This window comes from Carex rostrata, chromosome 18 (genome assembly GCF_964058835.1).
Source record: "Carex rostrata chromosome 18, lpCarRost1.2, whole genome shotgun sequence".
Taxonomy (NCBI): domain Eukaryota; kingdom Viridiplantae; phylum Streptophyta; class Magnoliopsida; order Poales; family Cyperaceae; genus Carex; species Carex rostrata.
In genome coordinates this window covers 1,791,144-1,803,573 of record NC_135935.1, presented here as the reverse complement: position 1 = coordinate 1,803,573, position 12,430 = coordinate 1,791,144, and the positions used below count along the sequence as shown (strand labels likewise).

At 32.4% G+C, this 12,430-nt stretch overlaps 1 protein-coding gene across 2 annotated transcripts; it reads left to right on the top strand.

Annotated features, from left to right (window-relative positions):
• The first annotated feature begins 3,558 nt into the window (after nt 1-3,558).
• On the top strand, nt 3,559-5,469 carry LOC144569512 (autophagy-related protein 8C-like). Of its 2 annotated transcripts, none has more exons than XM_078319890.1 (6): nt 3,559-3,771; nt 3,870-3,918; nt 4,628-4,683; nt 4,774-4,826; nt 4,923-5,041; nt 5,157-5,469. In XM_078319890.1, exons 2-6 carry the CDS (start codon nt 3,882-3,884, stop codon nt 5,249-5,251), a joined length of 360 nt encoding a protein of 119 aa, XP_078176016.1. In that variant the 5' UTR covers nt 3,559-3,771; nt 3,870-3,881; the 3' UTR covers nt 5,252-5,469. The 2 variants fall into 2 exon arrangements, with proteins under 2 accessions (XP_078176016.1, XP_078176017.1); XM_078319891.1 differs by having other exon boundaries at nt 3,624-3,771; nt 3,873-3,918.
• Nucleotides 5,470-12,430: the final 6,961 nt, after the last annotated feature.

Here is a 12,430-nt window from a genome sequence, read left to right as displayed (position 1 = left end):
TAATTTGATATTTTTTTTCTTGATGAGACATTTTTACTAGGCAAAGCCTTCTATGGACATAAGAACCTATTTGTAAATTGAACATATTTTTATTTTTAAAGTTCAAACAGTCGATCCGAACCGTTCATCTTGTTCTCCATATTAATATGTGCTTGGAGACCAAATTTTACATTTTTCTGATTTTTTTTTACTATTTATTAAGATGGGTACAAAATTCAATGGTCTGAATTTGATATTTTTTATACCCATCTTAATAAATAGTAAATAAATTCAGAAAAATGTAAAATTTGGTCTCCAAAGATATATTAATATGGAGAACAAGATGAACGGTTCGGATCGGCTGTTTGAACTTTGAAAATAAAAATGTATTCATTTTACAAATAAGCCCTTATGTCCATAGAAGCATCACTCTTTTAATCTTTTTACTATTAGTAGAAATATAAAATATAATTTTTGAAATAAAAAAAATGCTATTTATAATAGCTTTCGCTATAGCTCCGCTATTCGCTAAAGCTTTTTTTTTGTCTCCCCGCTACACCGCTATAAACGCTATTTAGAAGCTTGGTTGTAATGGAAGTGAAGATCTATTAATAAATGTGGATCATTCTTTTTTTTAGTTGGCATTCCCTCTCTATCGTATCTATCTTTTCGAATGAAGAGGAGAATGAGTAAGAGAGGAGGGAGCCGAGCTAACCGGAGCTTGGAAGCGGCAGAGATACCGAAACCTCGTTGCTAGCGGGGGTTGCTAGTGAGGTTTGCTTGCGAGAGGGACGGAGACGTGTTGAGGCGCCGAAAGCCTAACAGCTAAGGGCGGAGGCGGGTTGGAGGGTTGCTTGCAAGAGGGGCAGAGGCGGTTGAGACGCTGAAACCCTACCAGCGAGGAGAAAACCTCCAACCGGAGCTCAAAGCCGGCTGATGTGAAACCCTAGCAGCGAAAGCGGCGAGGTGGATGAGGCGATAGTGAGGGTTGCTTGTGAGAGGGGTGGAGGTGGGGGAGGCAGCGAGAGTTGCTTGCGGGTACGGTGCCGTGGGCTCCTCTGTTCTCTTTAACACATATTGAGGGTTAATGCATGCAATGAGGGTTAGAGCAAAACTCTAGATTAAAGACATAACTGAGACGATGCGAGTAGGCGAGCATGGATGAGATATGCTGATTTGAGATTTATATTATATTAGATTGTAATTAAATTACTGTTTCAATCTATATGAGGAGCTAGGAAGTAATGTAAATAATTTTGTAAATATTTTTTTTATCAATAAATGTGAATCAAGTAAAAACTGAAAATTGTGTAATTTTTCAAAGAATTGCCTCACTAGTAGTTTTATTAACAAAATTGGATGTAATACGATGTAAGAATAAATCACTTATGTCAAGGGATTCCATTATAATGTATTGTCACTTTTATTGTAATAGAATTGACGCATTGCATGCTATATATATTGACGCATGGCATGCTATATATATCACATGTTTTACCGAGGTATATATATTGACTCTATTGTAATGGAATTGACGCATGGCATGCTATATATATCACATGTTTTACCGAGGTATATATATTTACTCTATTGTAATGGAATTGATGCATGGCATGCTATATATATCACATGTTTTACCGAGGTATATATATTGACTCTATTGTAATGGAATTGACGCATGGCATGCTATATCACATGTAAGAATGATTTGAGAGGAAAACTAATTTGTCAAGTTTTATTCAAGTTTGAGGGTTGGTCAAATCAGACAAGTATTAACTCTTAGTAGTTTTTGAATTCAGGCTAGTGCAAGGATAATATTATTGAGGTTGTTCGGCAAGAGTCACAAGCTTAAAATTTAAGCTGCACTAAGGAGCACCCGTTCGGCAATAAAGTTAAAGAATCACTTTCTTAAAAAGACCTTAAGCTTGGCAAATTACTTAAGTACGTGGGTGTTCGGCAGGGGCAGATTAAGCCTCCTAAGGAGTCTTAAGCTTGCCGAACAAGTGTTCCTTTATAAAGCTTAAAACTACTTTCTTAGTGCTCCTTTTGCCCTACTTTTTAAGCTTGCCCAAGATTTTAAGCTTTGATTCTACATGGCTTAAGCACTTTTTCAAGGTTAAGGTATTCTTAAGAAAGTGATTCTTCAACTTTATTACCGAACACCCTCTCCTTAGTGCAGCTTAAATTTTAAGCTGGTGATCCTTGCCGAACACCCTCGTAGAACTATGGCTTAAAATCTTGAGCGAGCTTAAGAAAAGTGGGTAAACTAAGCACTAAGAAAGTAGCTTTAAGTTTAATAAAGAAGCACCCGTTCGGTGACCTTAAGACTCCTTAGAGTACTAAGAAGCACTAAGGAGCTCTAAGCCATGGTTACCGAACACTATCATTGGGCTTTGAGATTCATGCCAAGTTTAAATGAAATATGAATAGTTCAGATCCGATAATTATAAAAGATTCCCTATTACGGTACCGATGAGGATATGAATTCGGCCCAATCTGGAACAGACGTTCAATATCAGTTACAAATAAAGTATTTCAATGATTAAAATGATAGACAAGAAATACTTTAAGAACTAAAATAATTGGATGTTCTCAAGTTCGTAAGAGAAGATAATGAATAGAAAAAAGAAGAAGATGAAATTAAATTTGTTGCCTTTTTAAATTGAAAGGAAACACAAATTAAAAAAAAATGAATAGAATATAGTCTCCATTTACCTCTTCTCACTTCATTATATATTCTACCATTTTACTTTAACTTGAGAGCACACCTCAAATGCTAAGATGCTTTAAACATTAAAAACTAAATTAATAAAGTGAGTAATACTTTAAAAAATTATATATATTTTTTTATTTTATAATTTAAATGGGTCGTATATTGTCATCTTGATAAATATTTATTGCATCTTTTATAATTTTGGCATGAATTTTTTATTGTTCCCATCTTAATAAATCGAAATTTTAATCTTACCATCGACTTTTGAAAAATTCAGAAATTACTATCCATAATTCTGTATGAATCTGCGTAAAATTATGGGTTCCACGCAAATTGATCTGCATAAAAGGGTGTACAGATTGAACTTCCCCATAAATACTTAAATAGAGAACCACAAATTTTGAATGGTAATTTTGCGCCATTTATAGAGAGAACTAAGTTCTTTGCAGATCTAATATGTGTGGATGATAATTGAAAAATTATTCAGAAGGTGATGGTAAGGTTAAAATTTTGATTTATTAAGATGGTAACTAATTTTTTTTTTTTGGAATTTCTGAATGATAGTTTTATTTCCATTGTTGTCTAAGGGCTTTTTGATTAAAAAATAATGTAATATATAATGTAGTTGAGTTTTGTTTATAAATTAAAACATATTCAACCACGAGCAATCCAGATCAATTATTAAATAGAATTATATCAGTTTTTCATGTTTAAAATTCACGAATATAATGTTTCAATTTTAGAAGAAATATTCTTTTGTTGCAGATTGTCCAATGGAAGAATATCTAGATTCTTTATCTCTAAAACACTAAATATCCCTATAAATTCCCCATATAAAACACCCAGTATCACTGGGTTGTGGCCCCCACTATTTCTATCCCCACATGACAGTGAAAGCAAGTGCAAGAACTGAATTTAATAATGCGTAGCTGAAGCATTTTTATTTTCTTAGGTTTCTTGCGCTTATAAACTAACCAACCTATTCTTTGCTTTTCCCCATTTCTATATCTTTACCCAGTTTCGTTTGATTCTAACTAATAGGAATTCAATCCACTACTTTGATCAACTTTTGGATTTTGGTAAGATATTTTCCCTCTTTCTTGATCCATTTGGAGTTGCATATATTGCGATCTCTCATACGATTTAACTTTCTTTTCGGATTTATTTTTCTCTGTAGTAGAAGGAAGCGATGGCCAAGAGCTCGTTCAAATTGGAGCATCCCCTCGGTTCGTGCTAATTTCTTGAAGTTTTTCTTTTTTGTTTCCCATCTCCGCGACTTATACTCAGTTTGATATTAGGGTTTCGTCGTTTCATTGTGTACATCAATTTAATTTCTGGATAACATGGTTAATTTCTTGAAAAAATCGATGTAGGTCACTTATTGCTCGTGAAATTCTAGATCTAATAAGCGGAATAGATCTCTTGCAAAATAGACTGGAAATCATTATCAATAATACAAGGATCAGTAATTGAAAACTTGTAGAGCTCTCTTGTTCCTTGCTTAAGTCAACTGGGTTCTTGACCATATGTAATGGTTTTAGATTGTCAGGGTTTGATTTGATTTTGCGAGTTTAATATGAGATTATGGAGGTTCTGAGTGCTGACCAATGAATTAAGATTAATCCTCGTTCCTAAAACTAAAATATGTTAGTTTACATTCATTGCACATTTGTAGTTGGAAGATGTTGATATAAGTGCATGCATATTGACTGCAATAATTGCTGGATTTCTTATATTATATATAGAAAATCAGTTGTAGAATATCAGTATGTTAGAACAAAAATATTAGTCTGTTTTACTAAATATTTTCATAAAGGCAATAGTCTAAATGCAGGATTTTTGTATATAAAATCAGTTGTAACATATCAGAATGTTGAAAGCAACAAAAATATTTGCTAATTTGCACTGTCATTCTGTTTTGCTAAATGTTTTCAGAAAGGAGACAGGCTGAGTCTGCCCGCATCAGAGAGAAGTACCCTGATAGAATTCCGGTTAGTATTATTATTTTTTATTTTTTATTTTATCAAATATTATAAAGTTTCTATCAAGATATAGTTAATTCTGATCTTTCCAATCTATAGGTGATTGTGGAGAAGGCTGAGAGGAGCGATATCCCTGACATTGACAAGAAAAAGTGAGCATTTCTTTTGTAGACATCTTAATGCTAACACTTTTACATAACTAACGATATTAGCAATGGCACTAATTACCAGAATTATTTGTTGTTCAGATATCTTGTACCAGCTGATCTAACTGTGGGCCAATTTGTGTATGTGGTACGCAAGAGAATTAAGCTTAGTGCTGAAAAGGCTATTTTCATCTTCGTCAAGAACACACTTCCACCTACTGGTAGGTCCAATTGCATCAAGTTAATTGTCAAATGTTATTTTCTAGGCCCGAAGTAAGCTGTGAAATAATAAAATGGACTCACATGAAACTAATATATTTCTATGGATAATTGTAGCTGCCATGATGTCAGCGATTTATGAAGAGAACAAGGATGAAGATGGATTTCTCTACATGACCTACAGTGGAGAGAACACTTTTGGGTTTTTCTGAAAACAGAAAACTGAAATCTGGAAAAGCCTATTTGTAAATAAGACTCGTTTTATTTCACAATGTAACCCTGTGGTGCTGCTCTGTGTTCATATGATTTCAGTACATATTTTCTAGTCAAGTGGAATTATTATCTCAAGTTCAATGCAAATTTGTGCTGTATCCCAAAGGCTTAATTGTAATTTACTGTCATGTAGGTTTAATGTTATGTTCATTTTCTATGTTGACTCAGAAATTTGCTTGTGCATTTTAAATTGGACAACAAATAAATACATCTGTGTTTATATGTTGAAAGAATTGTGTTGCCTGAGTACCAGTTACTGAACTCTCTCTGACATTAATTGTTCACTAAACATTTTGGTGGGGGAGGTAATGAGGGGAAGAGAGAGAGAGAGAGAGAGAACCCAAAATTTGGAGGAAGGGAGGCTTCCATTTTTCCGCAGTTTCATATCGTGAAGCAATGGCTTGTCGATATCTTGAAGACTTCAAGAATGGATCGTATGGAAGTGGACCACATCTGAGACTAGCGTCTTAATTAAAAATAAGTGAAAATAGACCAATTACTGCGTATTCTGGGATTTTTTTTTTGGAGAGAATTAAATTAAAAATTGTCAGAGTATTCTGGGAATTGCTTTTGTGAGAACTTTTTTTTTTTTTTTTTGAGAACTTGTTAGGGACTACCGAGGAATGCATTAATAAACTTGTTTAGAACAACAAATTCTATGCTTTTGAGAGAATTAAATCAACAGCTTCTACCGAACCGATCTGACCATTCAAAGAGTGCTGCAGGGGTAATAAATTGTCCTGGGTCCATGACCTTTAATAGCCTTTGTTGCGAGAAAATCTGTAACTGTTTAGTGGTCTATGACCATATATATAGGGATAATTGAGTGTATATATATATATACACACACAGAGGTTGGCTAAGATCAAAGTGGTAGTTCCTGAGCTTTGATGCTGCCAATTCGTTTTTCAATTTTTAAAGTTCAAAACGTCGATCCGAACTGTTCAAGTTGTTCTCCATATTAAATTGTGCTTGGAGACCAAATTTTACATTTTTCTGAATTTTTTTACTATTTATTAAGCCACTTTGAAAACAGCTGATCCAACGGTGGCTTCTGATTTTACTGTTTTGTTAACCCACCGTTGGATCAGCGATTTTCATAGTGGCTTAATAAATAGTAAAAAAATTCAGAAAAATGTAAAATTTGGTATCCAAGCACAATTTAATATGGAGAACAACTTGAACGGTTTGGATCGACGTTTTGAACTTTAAAAATTGAAAAACGAATTGGTAGCATCAAAGCTCAGGAACTACCACTTTGATCTTAGCCAACCTCTATATATATATATCTATTAAAGTTTTTGTTGTTAGAAATTTCTTCACCAAAACTTCATTATTTCGTATATCTTCGTCTAAATAGTGAAGTTTGGATGGAAAAAAAGTGGTAATTTTTTTAGTTTGGATGACATATATCTAATAACCATTTTTTTATGAAGAGATTTCTGATAACAAACTTTTGAATTTTGATGAGTATGTACACATTTATTATCTAATAAATTAAAATAGAAAATCGAATTTCGCTATTAATTAAGCTTGTGAGCTTTTGAAGGCCCATGTGAGGTCAAATATTTTAAGAGAAGAAACTAGACATTATAAAGATAAAAGATGATAGATCCTTAACTCTTAATGAAAGAAAGCTTTACTAGTATTACTACCAATACTCAAGTTATTGTTCATTACAAGAGCCGCAAGGCGCCTTTTATATAGGCCAAAAAAGTATTATCTAAATTTTGTAAGATATTATTTGTTACAATCAAATCATAATATTACTAATAAAGAGAAAAAAAATAAACCATATAAAGAAAAAACAAAACAAACTATCTCTGGGAAATATTTTTCGAATATATATTTATTTATTATTCTTGATTTGAGAAATCATTTACAAATTCACGGTTGCTTGAAAAAGAAGCCAATAAAATAACTATAGCAAAATCTTTTATATTTATATTTTTTAATTTTATTGACTCCCAGAGACCTAGACTACTAATCTGTCCGACTATCCGACATCATTATCGTTCCCAAAAAGGTAAAAACCCATTTTTAGTCTGGTTGTTAGCAGATTGACTCGTAAAGGGATATGCTTCGTAGTTTTTGGTGAATTCATATTCACCTCAGTCTATATTGCATGGACACGGGTACGGGTATCGTATCAGATACGATACGGACACGTCGATACGACAATTTCGAAAACTCTCGGATACGATACGTCTATTAAATATATTATTTTTTATTATATTATTGATTCAACAATTATTAAATATAAAAATTCTTGGAGGGTAAATCATACAATAACCCACTTAGTTATCAAATATAATATAAACTCTTTTCTAACAAGAAATGCAATTTATTGGAGCGGTAAAAATGAAGGGCGCTATGTCATAGGTTGTGGGTTCAACTCGTGCAGAGAGCTAAAATTTGCATTTTGAATGTGGTCCATCGCAGTTCACGGGTCCATGGGTGTTGCGCGGTTCAAATATAGCGTGTCCGAATGCGTGTCCACGGGTGGTGTACACCCCCCGTATCTGAATGCGTGTCCGATTCAAATTAGCGTGTCGGTGCAGTGTCAACAAGTATCGGAGACCGTATCTCCTTAGTAAGGATACGTCACGTAAGCCGATATGCCAGTTGGCATATTCGGCACATATCAGTGTCGGATACGTGTCTGGCACGGGTACGACTGCCTAGAGTATCCGTGTAACGTAGACCTCAAGTAATGATATTTTTGTTTAGATTAGGACAATGAGATAGTTCCATCAGAAACTAACTCGCTAATATGCTACCCTTTTAATTTATAAATAGTAGAGCAGTGTAATAAAATACAGTCTATGCGGCCGCATATTCGGTCATATATTACTACTGCACATTTGGCCACATATTATTACCGCATAATCAGCCGCATATAGTCATACTTGTTTGTATGATACCTCATTATTACCGCATATTACCTCATATTACCGCATATTACCGCATATTACTACATACTTGTTACGGTACCTCCTCTTTGCTTTTAACCCTATTTTTTTTTTTGGAAATTAGATAATAATAGAGTTTAACATGTATAATTTGTACATTCATGAATGACTTGATCTAACTGGTTTAGCAAAGTTCAAAGATAACCCTAATTTTTACATTCATGAATGACCGTGAGCTCATGACTGGTACTGATACACTTTTGAACTTTATACCAATTCCATATATAATTTGTACATTCATGAATGACTTGATCTAACTGGATTTTAGCAAAGCTCAAATATAACATAATCAAGAAATTCTTCCAGTTTGTTTTGTTTTTCAAATAAAAACGATGATAGTGTTTGCAAAGAAAATAGATGAGAAGAAAAATAAAGAATGAGCTTAGATATGAATTAACTTCAAATTAGTTGTTTTATACAGTAGATAAATATATCTCTTTTATAAAAGAAGGATATATTTTGTTTTTTTTTTTTTTCCATCTAGTCCAAATATAAATGAGTTATAAATTACATAACTATTTGAAAACATCCAATTTATTGTAATGCATATGTGGCTCTAGTCACCTACTTTGATGTATAATTTTAACCTCCTACATTCGTGATGTATAATTTTAACCTAAACTCATTAATAACTTGTACTTTTTCCAAAGGGCTTTTGGACTATTTCGTAGCTCCAATGACCTTAAGCTTATTTATGATTTTCAACACGTACGTGAAAACACATTCCGAGAAAAAGCATAGACATCCACATTAGATATTAGTAGACATCAACATCTTCATAAAAATGTTTACACAAACAAAAATATATGGACATCCAAGTTCCTCTGAACATTCATATTAGTAGACATCAACATCTTCATAATTAGGATGACTCACAAATCATCTAATAAACTTATAATGATGTGTACACTAGTGGAAAAGCACATATCAGGATCGGTTATTTACGCACATTAAGATCGGACCTAGAGGCGATCCTGACCCAGGAGATACAAATGTGATCAACTAATTTGTATCGGTTATACAACCAATGCTAAAAGTTTGAATTAGGATCAGTTCTTTAATAAATCGATCCATATTAGTATCCATTAGGATCGGCTGTTTACAAATAACCGATCCTAATGGAGACTAATCTAGATCGGTTTTTTTAAAGAATCAATCCTAATGGTTATTTGGACAATTTTTAAAAAAATACAATAAAGAACCGATCCTAATGGTTGGTATCTGGATCGGTTTTTTGAAATAACCGATCCTGATTTGTTATTGTATTAAAAAAAAAATTATTTGACATGCTTCCATATATTTGCTGGCCTATATAAGAAATCAACCCATGTTTATTTTGCACAGTAAGAAGCAATCATCAAATATCATGTTTATGCAAAGTTTACACCAAAATCCTAGAATTAAACTCCTAAATTATTACAAGTTATCACATCCTAAATTGTTTTACTTTTTTGAATCAATACTTCATTTAAGAAAAATTTACCCCACACTATGTGAATGTTGTCGATGCTTGAGATACTGTAACTAGCGGGAAAGTCCTGCATTTTTTAAATGATAGAAGAGCACAATCTAATTGTGTATTTAATTATATTTGAAGCAACTATGCTTTGGAAAATATATAAATACATATATACCTTTAAGTTCGAAAAAACATTGAGGAAGCGAATTATTATGTCATGCATGAACAACATGACATAATAAATAACTAGCGGGACAGTCCACATTCCCAACGGTCGCATTGTTGTGGGCATTATATTACACATCAAGATAGTTAAAAAATTAATTAACAAGTTTGAAAAAATCGAAATGGATGTTAATGAGCATACAAATGGCTTATATGTCTATATTGTCACCAATTTTTGCATCTACGTTCCTATAATCATTTCTCAACCAAATTTCACCATTTTTTACATCTAAGTCCCTCTGAGTAGTTTAACATCATCAACTTAGCAATTTACAAACAATGAGAAAAATTCAATAATAACTATTACCTTGCAATGTGCAACCTTGGAAAACAAAGGAATACATGGAACAAGGAAATGAAATTAAGCTGAGTGCAATCACTGCCAGTGCCGGTGCATCTACAATTACCGACATTTGATCAAACACCTTGAGTGCATGATCAAGGTCCAAGGCACTTGAACGTCACATGTGGGATGATCTCCTGTTAATAGAAATTTTTTCAAGGAAATAACTTGTTAAAATTCTTGAGATGAAATCTGATCTCAAGATAAGATCCATACGAAACAGTAATGAAAACTAAACAAATAACACAATATAAGATATATATCTTGATCCATACGAAACAGTAACGAAAACTAAACAAATAACACAATATAAGATATATCTAATTCAGTTGAAAAAAAAAAAAAAACAAATCAGATCGTTTAGAGGAGAGGAGACGATAGAGAGGAAAGAGAGGTGCACACGCGGATTTGAAATTTCAGATTAAGCGGAAGGAAGCAATTCGTCGGAAATTTCTTAGATCGATGATATTTTAGATGAACAGATAGGATGCTCCCATAGTGGGACTATCTGTGGGAACTTGTGAGAACTAATCAGAAAATAGGAGACGGATCGACTTTTCATTTTTGTTCAGCTATCAAAAACTTAGTTTTAATTCATGTTGTGGGAAGGGTAATGAAAATAAGAGTTATTAAGATCGGTTAATTTCAAAAAAACGTTCCTAAAAATAATCAGGATCGGTTATATAGAAAGCTGATCCTAATATAGGCACCATTAGGATCGGTTATACATAAAAGTCGATCCTAAAACAAGTCAGTGTCGGTTAAAAAAACAGCGATCCTAATGCATGGTACCATTAGTGTCGGTCAAATAAATAATCGATTCTCAAAACAATCAAGATCGCATGTTCTAAAAGACTGATACTAATAACGGACAATCAGAATCGATTTATTGTAAAGAAAAACCGATCCTGATTTGTCCAAAGCTTTTAGTATCAATTGTTTATTGATAACCGACCCTGATATATAGTTCCTTTCAAGATCGGTTGTTTATGAAGCCTGATCCAGATATATATTAGTATCGCGTTATTGAAAAGTCCGTTCCTAATAGGCGGATCCTGATGTTTGTTTTTTCAATAGTGTCTACTGTTTAATTTAAATTTGACACTGATTTGTGATATGTAAAAGAATATTTGTTATAAATATTTGATTGAGTTACAATTTTTTATGTTCATTTTTATTATTTTGACTTCTTATTTATTTTGATTAATATTGTAATTTTTATTATATTTTATTTTTTATTTTTTGTAACATATATGTTTTCATATTTAGTTGTATTATAAATATTTTTGTCTACCTCTCATAAAAATTCTGATTTGCCACTCCAGAATATTATGTTACCTCATAGGATGTGGACTTGTTTTTGGTCGTCTAAAATCAGTTCCGTATTCTGAGGTATAATGACTGTTGTTATTAAATGACGAGCAAGGTGTCAAATGGCTTTCCGTGTTCATTCATCTCAAATTGCTTCTAGAGGTATTGGAACTTCAATCATAAAAAATAAAAAAAAATGTTTTTTACCACCGAATAACGAAATGGGTATCAGTGATTATAAAACACGGTTCATAATTTTATTATGTTTTCTTTGTAGATACGTCAATAATCAAACAATGATTACTTCCAGTTGCTACAAATGAGAAATTTAATTATTTATTCTGTTACGGTTTCTTCTTTTATTCTTTTTTTTTAGAGTAAGGAGGAAAGAGATATTTCAGTTAGAGAGGAGTATGCATGAAATCAAGAGAGTACAAGAAAATAGCTAGAGAGAGAGGAGAGAACTTAATTTTTACATGAATTCCTAACACATAATTTTTAATATTTTTATCAATACAAGTCACGTCATTACAACAGAATTCAATATATCATAATTGACTCGTACAAAAAGAAATTTTAATGAAATCAATTTAAATATAGCATTATGTCAAGTAGATTTTAACAAAATTGTAGTAAAATCTAATTAGATTTGAATCATTTGATTTCTGCTTGCTATGTAGAATCTTCTCCATAAAATTTGGCCATGGTGGAAGCATTCAAGAAAAAATGACTTACGAAAATTGATATCAATTTATCATTACTCGGTATTAGTAACAAAATTAAGAAAAACAGAGCTTGTAATAACATA

What these genes read in the sequence shown, in the direction of transcription:
- LOC144569512 (XM_078319890.1), top strand. Translation starts at nt 3,882, where the DNA reads ATGGCCAAGAGCTCGTTCAAATTGGAGCATCCCCTCG. An exon ending in AGTACCCTGATAGAATTCCG is followed by an intron (nt 4,684 to 4,773) that starts GTTAGTATTATT and finishes TCCAATCTATAG; the next exon opens with GTGATTGTGGAGAAGGCTGA. An exon ending in GAACACACTTCCACCTACTG is followed by an intron (nt 5,042 to 5,156) that starts GTAGGTCCAATT and finishes GGATAATTGTAG; the next exon opens with CTGCCATGATGTCAGCGATT.